We start from the raw sequence: 19,834 nt of genomic DNA, 5'->3' as shown, positions 1-19,834 counted from the left end.
ATCACGTTTATTCTGTATTACAGTCGTGTTATTTTTATCGGCTTTATGAATACATATAGTATTGTCGTTTTTTAATTTCTTTATGCATTCACGTTCCGATTTAGACATATTGTATTTAATCGTCGGCATATATTTTGATAATTCGTATTTTGTGTAGAAGATGTATTTTTCTATTGAATTATCGCCAATGATTGGAACTTGGAAATTAGATTTAATTTTGAAAGGGTGGTTTTTGGTTGCTGTGCGTACATTAGTACCGAAATAATATTTCAGTCGCAACGACCTCTCAAATGATTGAAAATCTTTTATCAATTGTCTGTGGTTACATTTTTTTGTAGGAACAAATTTTAAGCCTTTTGCTATAACTTTACATTCAGTTTCAGTTATATCTCTTTTAGATAGGTTTAGGACGAACTCTTTATGAAAGTTTAGGTCCTGTTTCTTATTTTCAATAGCAAGATTGTGTTTAAATCTTATATGCTTATTCTTTGTTTTATTTCTTTTCTTATAATATCTTCTAGTATGACCCATGATTATCGATGGTGTCATTGATTAATGGCTAAATTGCGCTTATTTGAAGTGGAGGTCACAACTAGAGCCTTATGTAAATTGAATGATACATGCTAGTTATTACGGCAACCAATCGAATTCTTCGATTTAGTAATAAAGGCGTAACCAGTGATAGATAGGCATCCGCTTTTTAATTCTGTATTGGTGTTAATATTTATATTCCAATAGGAATATTAACTAGTGACTTCTGTTAATTATCACTGCCATGTATTTCATTTGTATTTATAAAAACACTTTTTGTAGGCTTTCTCATTGAGATACTCTGATTCATGATTTCTTGTTTGTTTTTTGATGTCCAGTGGCACATATTTCATGTATCTTTCAGACAGTGTTAATGGGGTAAAATAATTTCGTCTGCTAGTATAATAGCATAACTACCTTTGATATCACGATGTATGATTGATTTGTGTTTGTTTTACGTCCAGTGGCACATATTTCATGTATGTTTAAGACGATATAGTGTGATGACCTATGTTCATCTACTAGTATAATAGCATTACATCCGTTGATATAACGATGCATGTTTGATTGTTATTAGTTTAATGTCCAGTGGCACATATTACAGGTTTGTTTGGACCCTGATATTGTGATGACTGGAATGTGTTTACTAGTATAATAGTATAAACTTTCCGTGTTTTTGTCGGTCATGTTAACCTGTTATCAGTTTTGATGTTACCTTCTAAAGTTTTTAAGATGATATATCGATGAAGAATGGTTGTTTGCTAATATAATAGTATAACTTCCATATCTCATTGACAATCATATGATTTATATGTGTTTTCATGTTCCTTCTGGGATTTTACATGATATAACGATGAATACATGGTTGTTCGCTAATCCAATAGTATAACTTCCATATTTCAAAGATAATCAATATTTGGGTATTGGATCAGATGACTTTCATTAATCAAAGATAACCAAAATAGAGTTGTGAACATGTATAATTATGAACTGTATAGTATTGATACATGTATATACATATGTTTAAGATACACAACAAAGTAAGTCTATTCACAAGCGTTAGCGCCTTTTTATGAAATCTTTGAAGATTTTCAACAGGTCATTGTTTTTATAATCATTGTCTCTCTGTTTTGATCTGTTTTTGGGAGTCTTATCCCGTCTCTCGTTTCTGGAATATGGGGTTCTCCTTTCGTCCCTTTCTCTGGTCGGCCCACTAGGGCTGTCATTGTTGGAGCGAGATTTGTTTCTCATATCCGTAACGAATTTTCTTAGTTTAAGAGTATATTCTTCATTCATATTGTTGGCCTCTTTGGCTAGCTTAGTTCTAGCCTCTCCACTAGGTGGACTGTTAATGTCAAAGTACGAAATTCCTGTATTTAGCACAGTGCTGATAGTGGAATTCAGTTCTAACACACGGGTATCTAATATACTTAATACCGACTGATATGCCTGTTCTTTGGCCTCTATCATACATTTGTCCACTGGCTCTTTTAGAGCTTCACTGTTCTCTTTGTTGCCATAGTTTGGCCTGAATGAAATGTTTAAACATGAAAACTTGTTACTTTCTCTGTCAAATTTCATCCTATGGATCAAAGTCAGTAGCGGAAATCTGGTGTCATTCAATTTCCTGACTTCTGCAATAGTGTCTTGAACAATTTCCATGTCACTTCTGGCCGTCTGGCCACATGGAGGCATATCATCATCCATTAGGTCTAAACTATCAGAATCAATATCGATGTCTACTTTAATATCCATGATTTTTTTTATGTTCGGGATACGATTGTTGTTTGCTTGTTTGTGTTTTGGTTTTATTCTATCTAATGAAATATTTGCTATGAAAGAAATGTACTTAATACATATCTGTTATAATCTCATACTTGTCATTTGCTAAAAATCGTAAGTTAATACGTAGACTAACATTCGTTTATGTGTCTTCGGGTTAATAAAACATGCGGTCTTATTAACTAAAAATACATACTAACTCGTGTATGTATTAATACTATTTATATGTTATGGGATATTTGATCAATAAAGACAACAGTAGTATACCCCTGTTCAATAGTAGTAAATCGTTTCAATTGAAACAAACCCCGTTCATAAACCAAAATCAAGGGAAAATATCAACTATAAGAGGAAAACCCACTAAAGAAACAAAAGTGTTAGGAGTTCTGCATAATGAAACAAGGCGCTGATAACAGAGTGATTAACCGATCAAAACTATAAGAACTAACAAAAAGTAAAATCATAAAAATACCAAACTCCAAGGAAAATTCAAAACGAGACGTCCCTACTCAAATATCAAAATCAAAAGCGCAAACACATTAAACGAATGGATATCAACTGACATAATACTTACTTGGTACAAAACATAGTCAGTATTAGAAAAATGATTTACATACAATATCAAGTGAATATTTGTGTTGAAGTTCATTAAGAATTTATACATTAAATATATACAATTACAATTTGGCAGGAGTGGGAATAGACGTGCTGCCAAATAGACAGAGAGCCGAAATAATGAGATCGAAAACATTTCGTATTCTTTATACAATTTTGTACAAATGACTGTCGATATTTTACCTCAATATAAACTATTGTACTGATAAAATATATAAAACTGTCATCGTCATGGATTATTAGATATACACAAGATAAATCATTCGGCATATAGTTTACTCAAATTGGACGGATGTATCAACACTGACAAAGCTTCCGCGTACAAACCTGTTAAAACCATTAATTCACCATATGCAGTATGGATACTAGTTTCTGAATGTGATACAGGTTGTCCTGATTGGTTACAGATAGTAGGATAAGTCGATATGGTTAATCATGTCAACTTATATATCAAATATTTTATCAAATCAACATTTTAAATGCTATGTACCAGTCAAGTGTGTCAACTTTCACTTTCACAAATACTGGAATTTTTTTTTCTCAAAAAAGACGAACTCCAAGGAAATTTCAGAAATGTGAAAATCATAAAAACTGACATAAATCAAATTCTTTCAATCAACGGAAAACAACGGAAAAACAAGGATATTACAGCATACATGAATCGAACGTAATGAATAATCAATTGAAAACTGATTCAGTGGCAAAATTATTCAGACTACTCAGGGAATTTGGTAAAAAAGCCTTGCCTTTGTTGTTTCACAAAACTGGATGGAAACGGAAACAGTATATGGTAGCCTCTATTATATCTCTTGGAGAAATTGAAAATGAAGATTTTCGATTCATTGTTGAACCTTGAAATAAACTAGAAAGAATTCTAACGGATAATGACGAATGTGATAGCTTCGAAAATTACAGTCTGTGTTTTGAAAGGATCGTTGTCTTATTAAACCTTCCAGATCCTAGTATGCATGGCGAAGAACGATTATTGGACCCGGATGGTCGTATTCGTAGAAATATATGTCATCTGAACGCAGAGTCAGCAGTTTGTTTAAATGATATACAATTTCTAGATAGAATGAGATCTCAATTCTTTCAAATATTTCAGAAAAGCACAAAGTATCTGATTTGTATCTTTTCACATTATGTCCCTTGTATGCTTAGAGTACACGCATGCGCTAAACTAATTGATGAATATGTGAGAAAAACGAATAATTTTGTTATTGTTTCATCTGAACACCGTTATTGGGAGACTGATTCGAAAGAAGCGTGGACAACAATGAAACAAAATCCAAATATCTTCTGTCTCGCTCCTAAGCATTATTGACCTCCAAAGAAATCAGAGGAATTTATCGAATCCTATTTGTTACCATACGACGGCGCAGACGAACCTGTAATTCGCACAATTGTCGTTCGCAGTATGCAAAATAAACAATATAAACGATACAACTCGCACAAGCCAAAATCAAAACTAGACAAATCATTCAACAGGCAACTGTCTTACGATGCGAAATATTGTTTTGTGTAAGGCACAACAGAGGAATAGACAGTTATACAAACAATAATATACTTATACTTTAAATGCAAGTCAATGGAAATAGCACGCAAAAGTATTATATATATATAGTAATTAACTTATAACAATATATATAATATATATAATATATATGTATATGTATATATATTAATACAATTTTAATAAAGATGTGGTCCAAAGAATGGAGGCTGCAGTTTAACTCTAATGCTAACAGCGATCAATTTCTAATCAATTGTATTAACGTATAGGATTTAAGTACGTTATATTAAAAAAAATGTCTTCCAATAATGGGTAAATATGATACTATATCGTGTGTAATTTTGTTTCAATTGTACTTATTATTTTGAAATTGAAAGTTAATTCGCCCGATCTAACAGCCGGTTCATCTCAAGCAATGGTTTTTTAAAAGTGTAATACTAAATATATCAGCTAAAACTGGACAGTATAACGGACAGTACAGTAAATTACGCAAAAAACCAACAGCTTTCATGTAAGCTTTTATCGTTGACATGAATAGATTCCTTTTTCTTTATACAATTTTGTACAAATGAATGTCGATTTTTTACCTCAATATAAACTATTGTACACAAATATTTAAAAAGAATATTGTAACGTTACTTTAAATAGTACATAAATTATATTTGTTTACTATGTACTAAACTACTTCCTTTTAAAAAAATATTTTCAAACTGATACAATATATAAAACTGTCATCGTCATGGAATATGAGATAAACACAAAATAAATCATTCGGGATCTATTTTACTCAAATTGGATGGATGTATCAAAACAGACAAAGCTTCCGCGTGAAAACCTGATAAAAAATGTTTATTCACCACATGCAGTATGGATACTAGTTTCTGAATGTGATTCAGGTTGTCCTGATTGGTTACAGATAGTAGGATAACTCGATATGGTTAATCGTGTCAACTTATATATCAACTATTTCATCAAATCAACATTTTAAATGCTATGTACCAGTTAAGTGTGTCAACTTTCACTTTCACAAATACTGGATAATTTTTTTAACAAAAATACTGAACATAAAGTAAAATTTAGAAAAGTGAAAATCATAAAAACTGACATAATCCAAATAAAATCAATCAACAGGAAAATAGCTGAAAACAAGGATATTAGAGTAAACGTACATGATTTAAACGTAATGAATAATCAATTGAAAACTGATTCAGTGGCAAAATTATTCAGACTACTAAGGGAATTTGGTAAGAAAGCCTTGCCTTTGCTGTTTCACAAAACTGGATGGAAACGGAAACAGTATATGGTAGCCTCTATCATATCTCTTGGAGAAATTGAAAATGAAGATTTTCGATTCATTGTTGAACCTAGAAATAAATTAGAAAGAATTTTAACGGATAATAACGAATATGATAGCTTCGAAAATAACAGTCTGTGTTTTGAAAGGATCGTTGTCTTATTAAACCTTCCAGATCCTAGTATGCATGGCGAAGAACGATTATTGGACCCGGATGGTCGTATTCGTAGAAATATATGTCATTTGAACGCAGAGTCAGCAGTTTGCTTAAATGATATAAAATTCCTAGATAGAATGAAATCTCAATTTTTTCAAAAATTTCGGACAAGCACAACATATCTGATTTGTATCTTTTCTCACTATGTTCCATGCATGCTGAGAGTACACGCATGCGCTAAACTAATTGATGAATATGTAAGAAAAACAAATGATTTTGTTATTGTTTCATCTGAACACCGTTATTGGGAGACTGATTCGAAAGAAGCGTGGACAACAATGAAACAAAATCCAAATATCTTCTGTCTCGCTCCTAAGCATTATTGTCCTCCTAAGAAATCAGAGGAATTTATCGAATCCTATTTGTTACCATACGACGACACAGACGATCCTGCATTTCGCACAATTCATGGTTGCAATATTCAAAATAAACAATATAAACGATATAACTCGCACAAGCCAAAATCAAAACTAGACAAATCATTCAACAGGCAACTGTCTTACGATGCGAAATATTGTTTTGTGTAAGGCACAACAGAGGAATAGACATGTCAACTATACAAACAATAATATACTTATACTTTAAATGCAAGTCAATGGAATTAGCACACACAAGTATTATATATATAAATAGTAATTAACCTATAACAAAATATATCTTATATATGTATATAATCATACAAGTGTAATAAAGATGTGGTCCTAAGAATGGAGGCTGCAGTATAACTCTAATGCTAAAAACGATCAATTTCCAGTCAATTTTTTAAATGTATAGGATTTATGTACGGTATAATTAAGAATTTGTCTTCCGATAATGGGTAAATATGATACAACATCGTGCGTTATTTTTTTATTATTATTTTGAAATTGAAAGTTGATTCGCCCGATCTAACAGCCGGTTCATCTCACGCAATGGTTTCTTAATATATTAATAATTGATATATCAGCTAAACTTGACAGTATAACGGACAGAATAGTAAATTACACAAAAAGCCAACAGCTGTCATATTAGCTTTCATGAATAGATTCCTATTTTTAGAAACATTGATGATTTTTAAAAATCGGGTATATTTAATCGTCAAACTGTAGTACATCAAAATAGAAACTAGATTTCCGAAAAGAAAATATTAGATGATTTTGAAAAAGTCATTTAACATGTGATAACATCGTTTACCATTGTTAATTAATCATTGTACAGTATACTAATACTTTATCATAAAAAAAAATTCAGTTCAGAGAGTGCTTTAATAAATTGATATTTAACACGCGCAAATTTAAAAAAGAAATCGAATACACGACAATATTTTGATTTCGTGGACACATATTATTGACTTTTTAACCTTGTCCTAGCTTATATGGTCTTACACTGCTGTGTTATATAATATATATACAACTCTTCTAAACATCAACGCAACAATGTTCGCAATTCTTTTTGTTCCTCCCTGACCGGGATTCGAACCCATGCTACTGAGATATCGTGACACCAAATCGCCTGCACTGTAGTCGTCCCGCTAGACAACACGACCACTTGGGCTTCACTATAATAAAGCTTTGGTTGCCGTGTGTTACCTTTCCTCGTCAGTTTTAATCTAGCGTCGTACTACAGTAAACACACACACATAAATATATATATATAACTCGTCTAAACATCAACCCAACAATGTTAGATCTGTAAATTTGCTTTCGCAAATTTTTTGTTCTTTCCTCGCCGGGATTCGAACCCATGCTACTGTGATATCGCGATGCCTGCACTTAAGCCGTCCCGCTAGACCACACGACCACCTGGGCTCTACAAATAATAAAGCTTTCACTGGCCGTGTGTTACCTTTCCTCGTCAGTTTTAATCTGGCGGCGTACTACAGTACATGATATATAAGGCATGGAGATGTTATTGTTTCAGATCAGCTCAATTATCTATAGTAAAGTATCCTACAAATTAATGTAAGATGCAGACACAGAAAATATTTATATTTATAAGTACGTCTGAGTCAGTGACAACTCTACAACAGATTTATCCATCGGATCGCCATCAATGATGGTGATACATGACTGTGTACATTATGTATATACAACTCGTCTAAAAATCAACCCAACAATGTAAGATCTGTAAATTTGCTTTCGCAAATATTTTTGTTCTTACCTCGCCGGGATTTGAACCCATGCTACTGTGATATCGTGACACCAAAATCGCCTGCCCTGCAGCCGTGCCGCTAGACCACACGAACACCTGGGCTCTAAAAATCACAGAGCTTTCAGTGGCCGTGTGTTACCTTTCCTCGTCAATTTGAATCTAGCGGCGTACTACAGTACATGATATATAAGGCATGGAGATGTTATTCTTACAGATCAGCTCAATTATCTATAGTAAAGGATCCTACAAATTAATGAAAGATACAGTCACAGAAAATAATTATATTCATAAGTACGTCTGAGTCAGTGACAACTCTACAACAGATTTATTCATCGGATCGCCATCAATGATGGTGATACATGGCTGGGTACATTATGTATATACAACTCGTCTAAACATCAACCTATCAATGGTAGATCCATTCATTAATGGTTTTGTCGATCTTAACTACACAAAATAGATAAAATTGAGAATGGAAATGGGGAATGTGTCAAAGAGACAACAACCCGACCATCGAAAAAAACAACAGCAGAAGATCACCAACAGGTCTTCAATGTAGCGAGAAATTCCCGCACACGGAGGCGTCCTTCAGCTGGCCACTAAACAAATATATTCTAGCTCAGTGATAAAACATATATAATAGTTCAGAGAATGTTTAAGCATTCTTAATAGTGAAAAATGGTACAAAATATTTAAAAATAGAGAAATGAAAACCTCACCAGAACTTCTGATAGTACATTTTTATCTGTATATTGATCTGCATATATACTTGTACCACACTATTTATACATGGCTTCGGTTACTACAATGCGACAGCACTAACATTGTTTAGCTTTTGCGAGCACAAACAAAAGATGCGATCGCAACTTAACTCAAACGATTTGTAGGATTAATTTCATGGCCTCCAATAAAGTGTACATGTCATAACGAAGAGCATGATTGTGCGATGATTGTGTCTCCTATATGATGTTTTATTAAAGTAATTCTTGTTATTTATTTATTTATTTTACTGAAGAGCAATCACTTTATGTAGATATAGGAAGATGTGGTGTGAATGCCAATACGACAACTTTCCATCCAAATAACACTTTAAACACGTAAACCAGTAAAGGTCAATGTACGGCCTTCAACACGGCGCCTTGGCTCACACTGAACAACAAGCTATAAAGATCTATTAAATCTAATTAAGCGGGAAAAGCAACGGTAAAATCTATATATAAAAAAAATTAAAAAAATGTTATCATAATATAAATTCAAACAGTGCTATTTCGTTCAATGTCGATTTCATGTCTTCTTAATTTTCTTCACAAATGTTTGCTCGTTTAAGAAAATAAACACATCTTGTTTTTGTGTTTTCATATTCATTTTTTAAACTGTAGCCGTTTTTAATTGCAGTACAACAACAATATTGTTGCAAGAAAAAAATGACATGATGATACTCGTCTTTCCCCAGTTTCAAGTCTCTTACAAGAAGTTTATATCTTTCTTACATTACTGTGGATTCATTATAATTCGTGTGATACTAATTTACAGGGGTTTAGTTGTTACAATTGAACCACGAATTCAAATGTACAACGAATTAAAAGTTTTTGATTAACTTTTGTATGCAGAGATTGTCAAAGCCACGAAATCAAATATCCACGAAAATGCAACTGTTGCCTCAATCCACGAACAGTGATACCAACTAAATTGAAATGAATCCACAATAGCATAGAAATTGTGTATCTTCTGAGTACATATTTTCCCTTGTTCTTACGTGTATATACATTCTTACTTTGAAACCATTATTATGAAAAGTTTGTTTTGACTATCGGTCTTTAAAAGTATTTTTTACTAATGGTTGTTCAATTAGAATCACATTAGCGTGCAGTCATCCGAAAAATAGATCAACTTGACGTACTAATAACCTGATTCAAAGGTGAGTAATTAAATCATTATCTGTCATCATCTGTGTATATGAGAGATAATTACAGTTCCTTTACCTTATGACGCTTTTGCTTTGTCATGAAGAAAGGGTTTATCGTTTTCTTAAAAACATAGAATACTGTAAAGAGCTGAAGATTTGAACGATCTCTTGATAAGTTGTAAGCAATAATTAGTTTCAAAACATATTTTGCAATTAATTCAAGATCCACTTTTTGATCATTTCATTTAGAATTCTATTTTAGTGATGTAAAGTAATTTCAAAAAATATAATAGTTTGAAACATTAGATGACACAGCAGTACAATGTAGTAGTTTTGAAGTCAACAGTAGTATACCGCTGTTGAAAAGTCTTAAGTTGATCATGTTGATTAAAAGAGAAAAATCGGGGTTACAAACTCAAGGAAATGTATCAACTATTAGAAGGAAAACATCAGAACACCTAAGTGCAACAAAACACCAATGTTACTATAAAAGTAAACTTTACGTTAATTGATTTTTTTTTTGCTTAAAATTCAACTTTTAGTCACAAATTCTTTGAAGCTGACATTTGTGTTTCGGGTGCATAGACAACATATTAATCGAAACTCTTTGTTTTGAATTGTAAAAAGCCTAAGCAATAGAATAATCCAATACTAAGAACATGATTTTATGCATTCTTCTAAAAAAAGAAACAGCAATTTTTTAAATTGCATTGGTCGAGACCTCTATGCTTTATTCATGATGATCTAAACAAAATAATCAACACTTTTGTTACATTGTATCAACATTCTAGAATACTTTTGATCAAAAGCCAATACATTACATATCGCTATTAATGATTGAACAGGTCGGGAACACTTCATTATATGGATATGTTTGAATTAGCATATTTATGTCCTCGCACAGTTATTGGATATTAACGTGTGACGCAATTTAATTTTACCTTGTTTTTTTTACCAATTCCACTAAATGAGTAACAATGCATGATGGAATACTACGTGTTTACAATCAATCGAGAATACGCATTATTCACTAAAATACAACACATTTTGTCATAGTTTGCGGGATTGACAATTTCGCTTAGTTTTTCATTTCTTGTATCCACATTTACAGTTCGTGATAAAAAGTGGTCGTTGCATGCTAAAATTAACGAAGAAGTATTTTAAAGCGAAGAAGCAAGTTTTCTAATTACCCGATATATAGCCATTAATATGTATTATGATGACTACGAGATATCAGGTATTCGTCAACCAGACAGCAAAGAAACAACAATGATAACCACAACTACCAATAAGTTAAACTTACTAGTGTAAAGCTAGCCGTCGATGACTGCCAGTGCTAATCTTCACAAGGACAGCAACTTTCATATAAGTAGTGAAAAAGAAAGTGAGATCCTTGAATTTTGTGTTCGAAAAAAAGGAGAGGGCTTAAAGTGTGTCGAAAAACTGATGGGGTTACTAAAATTTCAAAGTTTATCACAATAATAATTTTATGATATTGTACCTCCTTTAATTATAAAAAAGTAATTTAATTCGAAAAAAATAATTTATTCATTTGATGGTTTCTTAAAAACAACAACGTATAATCATCATATTTATAGCAGATTATACGGTATGGGTTTTTCTCATTGTTGCATGGAAGCATAACAGTTGCCTATTATTATTTACATTCACTTCATCTGAATTAAAGTGAATAGTTGTGCCATTCGCAATCATCATGATCATACCACATCTCCACTTTTTTTTAATACAAACATCTTTCAGAAAGGTCAGTTTTCGATTATGAAATATTAACTGACGTCTGTAGAATAACTTAGAATATTTTCTTATTAAGAATTTGACAGGTACAGAATATGCACAAAATTAATAACATCTATCATATTTCACCAAAAGTACTTAAGACTTTGTTCATTTCTTGTCTGACAGTTTTTACAAAATCTATAAGTATTTTTTTTATTTTTTTTTACATATTTCAGTATTTTTGATTTTTTTTTCTATTTTAAACATGTTTATTTGCGACAAGCACGTAAACTGTGATATGTTTGTATTGGTTAATTATTCTGCTTTTTTTTTGTATATAAATAAGTTCGTTTTTTGTTGTTGTTTCTATATACTTATTTCTATAATGTTGTCGATAACTTTAAGACTTTTGTTTTTTTTCTAATATTTTTTCCGTATCTATCTTTTTGCTTTTAAGAACCCCCTTTTCTGAATCACAATATTGTTTTTGAATGAAGTTATTCATTCATCCTCTATCAAGGTAAACCACATAATATTGCATAAGTCATTAAAATGATTTTTAGACTTCTGAATATAGAAATGTATGATGAAAGCTATAAAAGATAATCGATCGAGTGTATGGTTTGTGTTTTTCTAATCATCGATTTTTTTAAAATAGTTTATCCAAAAGATAACATGAAATGATATCAGTGACAGTTAATAGATTAATGTTAATGTAGTGTGGCTTAGGTAACAGGAAGTTTTGATTTTCAGAAAATCGTATTATGTAACACATTTAAATCTTTAATCATAGGTGAAAGAAAAATACAGTAAGTCATACATATACATTCATAAAATTATTAATTTAAACGATAGATATTGTTGTATCTTTATAATTCTTATTTGTTAAACGTTTTCTGTTCTTAAGATACATTTTGATGGTAATCGCTACATTTAGTTATTTCAATGAAAAAAATAATTAATGATCTTGATAAGGAGTACATATTATGTATGTAAATTTTAGTACGAAAGTTCTATGATATATGGGTTTAGAAGAAATACAAATCTTGTCTTTGTACATTCTAAGTACATTTATATCATATATAGTGATTAAGATGATAACAGAATGTTGACGGCTGTTCCCACATTTTGACATTAAAAATAAAGTGGTTTTTTTTTTTTATTTTCTCTACCTTATGCTTAAATTTATTTGCTTTAAAAGGTGTTTTATTTATATGATAATCCGATTTTTTGGAAATCTTGATCGATTTATTTGGTATAACTACGTGCATTTGTAAACAAATGCCCCCCCCCCCTTTTTTCTTGAACGACTGTAACGCGTATTTAAATCATACAATTATTTCTCAAGCATTGACATAAAATTGATATATCCTCTGATTTTTCTCTTTTATGTTAACTGTTTAATAAGTCGTATACATAAACCATTTGGAAATGCTAGTTACTTGTGGTTGAGTCGATAATAACATACTTTCCTTTTTGACCTTGATTCTCTGAACACTACGTTGGCTTTGAAAAATCAACTTCAAAAGATACTGTTTTCCCGATTCTGAACAACATGATCTAATTTAATTTATTTATTTGACTGATATAATTCCATAACATGAAATTGTCATCCTATCTGATTGGTTTCACGTTCTGAAAGCCAAAACGAACGAGTAAATGACCAATGGAACGTCTCTATTGTTATCGTTCAATGAAAACCGGAACGTCTCTCTTGTTATCTTTAAAAAGAAACGATACATTTTGATTTGAAATAGAAAACCAATCAGTGACCTGAATTTTTGTGCACTATATTTAGCCCAAGGTAAACACTGACTTTTCATCCTTGTTTATCGTGACCGTGACTTTGCGACAACACGTCTCTCGTCTGCCTGTAAACATTTGAAAAAAAGTATTTTTTTTCTTTTTGAATTTATATTTTTTGTCCGTGAAGTAGCCGGCACTTGAAACCACCGTAAACGGCGGCAATTCACCGTTTTCTGGCTACTTTGGAAAGCCCTGTCAGGACTAAGTAGATTAAGGAATAACATGCAAATATTCCAACATCTCCAAAATTTAAATTTTTCCAGAGTGTTTACAAAATGAGTGAACCGGCAGGTTATGTTAATGCTTTACGAAATGGATGAGATCGATCATCATTGTGTAAATTAAGAGTTAGTGTTCACAACCTTGCCATTGAAAGAGGAAGATATTTAAAAGTGCCCAGAGATTAAAGAATTTGTGAAATCTGTAGAAGTGGCGAAATTGAAAATAAACAGCACATGCTGCTACACTGCAGAGGGTACTCCAGTTTTAGAGAGACTTTTGTATTAAAAATGTTCAAAATTACAGGAAAAAATATATCCACAGTGTGCGATAAAAATAAAATAAATCTTATATTTAATATTACATCACTAAAGTATTCTTCCTCTTTCGTAAAAAAAATGATTAAATGCAAGAAGTAATCTATTGCAATAGATTTTCATTATACCTTTAATCTTTTATTCAAATATATATATATATATAATTGTTTGTACTTTACTACCATGTATTGCAAACTGTTTATCCATTCGGTCATTACCATTTATTGTAAATGCGTTAGTGCCATTAAATATTGTCTATTGTCTATTTTATAAGTTATTTCTATGAAAAAAATCAAAAAAATGATCTTGCTAATGAGTACATATTATGTATGTTAATTCTAGTACAAAGGTCATATGATATATGGTTTTAGAAGACATACAAAATCTTGTCTTTGTACATTCTAAGTACATTGATAAAGTGATTAAGATGATAACACGAGGTTGACGGCTGTACCCATATTTTGACATTTTAATCTATTGTGTCTGTTTGTTTTGTTAACACATCAATGGAATTGTATAGGACTGTCATACAAGTGACAGATTAAGGTAAGTATAAACCAGGTTTGTTCCATCATTTTCACCATAAGAAAATGCCTGTTCAAAGTCAGGAATACATGTTGTTCTTCATTCATTTGATGTGTTTGACATTTTTATAATGGAATAGAGTCATTTTCATCGAATTTGAAAGAACATTTATCATTGTTTCAAATTAATAACAAATAAAGTGACACAAAAAGATAGCGCGAATAACTCAAACACTGTTGTAAATATAATGGAGTTCATTACGACTGTCATACAAGTCAGAGGTTTAGTTAGCTCTAAAACAGGTTTAATCAACATTTTGTCATAAGGAAATATCTTCTCATAGTCAGAAATATGACAAGTATCAACCATTCGTTTGATGAGCTTTTGGTAGTCCTCTTTGTTAAGTATGAAATTTTTTGTTTACTTTTTTCCTTGGAGTTTGATATATGTGTTAGTTTGTGTTTAACTGACAAAAAATAGTCTCTAATACTTATATTATTATACTGTAAATTCGTCTAATACTTGATGCAACCTGTTCACCGATTTTGTTTTCTTTTTTAACAATGTTCTAGTTAAGCATATATAAATTAGTAACGGAACTTGACTCTTCTAATAAAAATACTGAAATCAATTTGTACCTAGTTAAACATTTCTCGAGCTCATAGTGATTGACACTTTTTTTTAATGGCAAAATATATTTTACATTGTATCGTTATTATTTGTAAACAATCTATTAAAAATGTATCTGTTTACGTGTATACCAGAATCTTCTATTACACAATCTTGCAGTACAAAATATGTTAGTCAAATCTTGTCGTGTGAATTAACTTTTCAACACACGGATATGCGGTAAGAGATTATGTTACAATAATAAAGTTGGTGGTATATCTATCGACCAAGTTAAATGCTGACATCATGTAATATAAGTATCATGGAACTAAGAATTATTCCGTAAAGTGTCATTATAGCAAATAAATTAATGCACTTTTAAAAAATAATGCAGAACTCAAATTTTATTCAAATACATCTAAACATATCAGGTATGTCTACCATTAAAGACAAACAAATTGTGACGAATATTCAATTATATTTTCAGTAAATTGTGTTCAATTTTACATTCCAAAATCAAGAATTATTACATATGCTCTGCAATGGTTCAACGTATGAAAAAACTTGAGTTTTATAGGATATGTTATCTTAAACGGGGAAGAGCTATTTAGTGTCAACAAAAGTGGCTCTTACAGTTGTTATTTCATTTTGACCAACACAAATGTTGCTGAAAATGTTAAAATCTTCTTTTATAATCATCTTTATTTTTACAGCGAGACTGGTCATACGGATATAGTATTAAACACTTTTTGTTGCATTTTTTTTAATACTACAAACATATCTATGCATTGGAGTTTTCATCTACATATTCATTTGTTGTTTTAATAATTGTAAGAGCTAGTTTATTTTTTAAATAAATATTGATGTAATTACATGTATCTAGAACTCTGACAAACATGCGACTTTCACATGTTTTGCCAAGAATTTGTCGTTTCTTTTTTATATATGTATTTGGTGATTTTTTGTATATTTGTTCTAGATATATTCAATGAATTGATAGTTTTACATGTAGATATCATACAGTAGTTAATTGAGAACAAAATATATTTTATAAACGGTCTGTTCTTTTTTCAGGATAACAAGATAACATACAATGGCAACTAAACGCAAAATAGACACGTTAGGCAGAGATGACACAGAAGAACAAACTAGCAGTGAGGTCAAAACCAAAAGAGTAAAAGTTTCTTTAGAAAGTTCATCAGGATCATTGACAACAGAAAACGTCGAGAAAAGCAATCAATCCTCAGATAAAAAGGCAGATCAAAACGAAAAACCTGTTAATGAGAAGGAGGAGAAGGTTGCCAGAAAGGATGACCATGGTACTATGATTCCTATTACCATAAACATTGGTAGGAACGAAACCAGCACTTACAAATATGTTGACACGAAGGAAAAGTTTATTGAAGTCATGAAAGAGCTCCAGGAAAAGATAGAAAACAAGCAAATGATAGCTGTTGATTGCGAAGGAGTAGATTTGTCAAGATTTGGATCAGTAACACTGGTTAATATTGGCACTCGAGATTTAGTCTATCTAATCGATATTTTGAAAATAGGGAACAGCGTATTCGATGATGGTCTCCGTTCTATACTCGAGGACAGTGGAATAGAAAAACTGATGTTCGACTGCCGAGAAGATGCCGATGCTTTATTACATATTCACAAAGTCAAACTTAATGGAGTACTAGACGTTCAAATACTAGAGGTGAACAATCGAATACATGTATACAGAAATGGATATACTAAGATCAGAAGTCTTAAGCATTGCCTAGAGTTATTTGTGACTGACAACACATTAGTGAATATCAAGTTACAAGGACGGTCAAGTATGAATATATCGAGTAATGTTTGGAAGAAAAGGCCACTGGACGAAAACATGTTGAAATATGCAAGTGTTGATATTCTTGGTCTTTTCAAACTCTATGACGCACTTCGTACTAGAATGAGCCATAGTGTCTGGAAAGCAGCATCCAGTCGATATTGTGACACTACCCGTTCAAAAAACAGAACGTACCGTGATGGCAGTGGAATTTTACCAAAAGGCATAATATTATAATGGCATGTTCTCATGTCATGATTTATCTTTATGATTATTTTACCACACATTAATATTTACTATTGCGATGTAAATCCTTGTTTTCATTTCAAGAAATATAATTCGAATGCTACCTACGACATATGTTAACAAAACTAATATTACTATATCCAACATCCCACTTTGTTTGTTTAAGTTATCGCAAAATAGTTAAGTTTCGGATGTTATGTGTCTTTGATTGGCTGACTCTGTTTGGTCTATCAGCTCGTAGACAAAATGTTATCATGTGACCCTGACGTCATCAACGGGTTTCATGTTTTTTCGGCTTACGATGGATTTTAGAATCAAATTATAAGGAATGACTGTAATATTATTTCTATCTATTCGAAATAACATAAAACATGTTATTGAGAGTTCACTACATTTTCAATATTACTTTTTCACTGACAGAACAAATGTTGCATTTGTTGAAAATCCCCATTTACATTAAGTTTACATGTAGGAAGAAAAATATTATTTCAATACATTAATATTTTGTTTGAACAAAGTTGATGTAACTGGATATCATTATTGTCTATTATCTACAAATGACAATTTAATTATTTCTACCAGACACTTTTCTGTTACCGCTTCTATTAAACATATTATCAAGAATGCACTTATTGATTGGATTTTTAATTCTAATTTTAGATTATTTATATAAGACATGGGTGATTTGTTTCAGGGTTCAGTGTCACGTTAGGTTCCCCTTTAAATAACAATTATTTAAGTCAAATGGCCATATGAGGCCCGCTTCCTGGTGAGGAATATTGTCACAAGGTTAAGAATACAACAAAGATGATGTTGTATGAATTCCAATGAGACAACTCGTCACAAGAGACCAAAATAATACCCCCTGTGTGGCCTTGCACGATCTTTACTGCGTGGTCACGTTATTGTCTCTTTCATACATTCCCTATTTGTATTCTCAATCTTTAACTTATTTAATACATAAACATTCTCATTTTTTTACTCTCATTTATGTCCGATAATCGATCAATAAGGTTAAAAAGGTGAATTTCAAGTAACAGTAATTAACATATGTGACTCTCTATAAAGAAAACACAGTGTAAGACATTGTTGGAATCGTATGAACTTCCACATGAGCGAGGAGGGCTGATCAACACATACTTCATGGTATACATGTACGCGATCTTCAAGCCATGTTAACAGAAAAAAAATACTGATATCTGAGGAAATTTTTAAAAGGAAAGTCCTGATTTGAATGGTACATTAGACATATGGAAATGGATATAAGACAGTATTCGAAGGTTTTCAAGGGAAAATTCTGCTACATAAATATGATAAATAAAAAAGAGCGAATATATTTAAACAATATCTCTTAAATACAATATGAACCAAAGAAAACTAATCATATATTAACAACTTTATTAAAATTCATTTTTAGACAATATTATAAATTTTATGTCTACAATGGATCAACGTCAGTAATAAGATTCTACTAGAGTTAAATACTAGCTTGATCAAATTTCATTGAATATCAAAATTGAAAAGATTAAATCGTACTAGAACCTAAATCTCATGAGCGTTTCCATTTCAAAAATAGGCGGAACGTTCCAAAGAAGCGTGGACAACAATGAAACACAATCCAAATATCTTCTGTCTCGCTCCTAAGCATTATTGTCCTCCTAAGAAATCAGAAGAATTTATCGAATCCTATTTGTTACCATACGACGGCGCAGACGAATCTGTAATTCGCACAATTTTTGGTTGCAATATGCAAAATAAACGATATAAACGATATAAATCGTACAAGCCAAAATCGAAACTATACAAACCAGTCAACAGACAGCTGTCTTACGATGCGAAATATTGTTTTTTGTAAGAAAAAACAAGAGAATAGACATTTCAGTTATACAAACAATAACATACTTATACTTTAAATGCAAGTCAATAGAAATAGCACACAAAAGTTTTATATATATATATAGTAATTAACTTATAACAATATATATAATATATGTATATGTATATATATTAATACAAGTGTAATAAAGATGTGGTCCAAAGAATGGAGGCTGCAGTATAACTCTAATGCTAACAACGATCAATTTCCAGTCAATTGTTAAAATGTATAGGATTTAAGTACGGTATGTTAAACCAATTGTCTTCCGATAATGGGTAAATATGATACTATAACGTGTGTTATTTTTGTTTCAATTGTAACCTTATTAATTTGAAATTGAAAGTTGATTCGCCCGATCTAACAGCCGGTTCATCTCACGCAATGGTTTCTTAAAAGTTTAATACTAGATATATCAGCTAAAACTGGACAGTATAACGGACGGTACAGTAAATAACGCAAAAAAACCAACAGCTGTCATGTAAGCTTTTATCGTTGACATGAATAGATTTCTTTTTCTAGAAAAAATAATGGTTTTTAAAAATCGGATATGCTTAAAAGTAAACTGTAGTACATCAAAATAGAAAGTAGCTTTCAGAAAATAAAATGTTAGATGATTTTCAAAACATAATTTAACATATGATAACATTGTTTACGATTATTCATTAATCATTGTACAGTATACATGGTATACCAAT

General features: G+C 31.2%; 1 protein-coding gene across 1 annotated transcript; it reads left to right on the top strand.

Annotated features, from left to right (window-relative positions):
- Window positions 1-12,420: 12,420 nt before the first annotated feature.
- Window positions 12,421-17,891, top strand: LOC134680738 (piRNA biogenesis protein EXD1-like). The gene is made up of 2 exons (XM_063539946.1): window positions 12,421-12,534; window positions 16,276-17,891. Exon 2 carries the CDS (start codon window positions 16,295-16,297, stop codon window positions 17,252-17,254), a length of 960 nt encoding a protein of 319 aa, XP_063396016.1. The 5' UTR covers window positions 12,421-12,534; window positions 16,276-16,294; the 3' UTR covers window positions 17,255-17,891.
- The last annotated feature ends 1,943 nt before the right edge of the window (window positions 17,892-19,834 follow it).

Source organism: Mytilus trossulus, chromosome 8 (assembly GCF_036588685.1).
Source record: "Mytilus trossulus isolate FHL-02 chromosome 8, PNRI_Mtr1.1.1.hap1, whole genome shotgun sequence".
Taxonomy (NCBI): domain Eukaryota; kingdom Metazoa; phylum Mollusca; class Bivalvia; order Mytilida; family Mytilidae; genus Mytilus; species Mytilus trossulus.
Note: the sequence above shows the minus strand (reverse complement) of the source record. Positions and strands in the feature narration are given on the sequence as shown.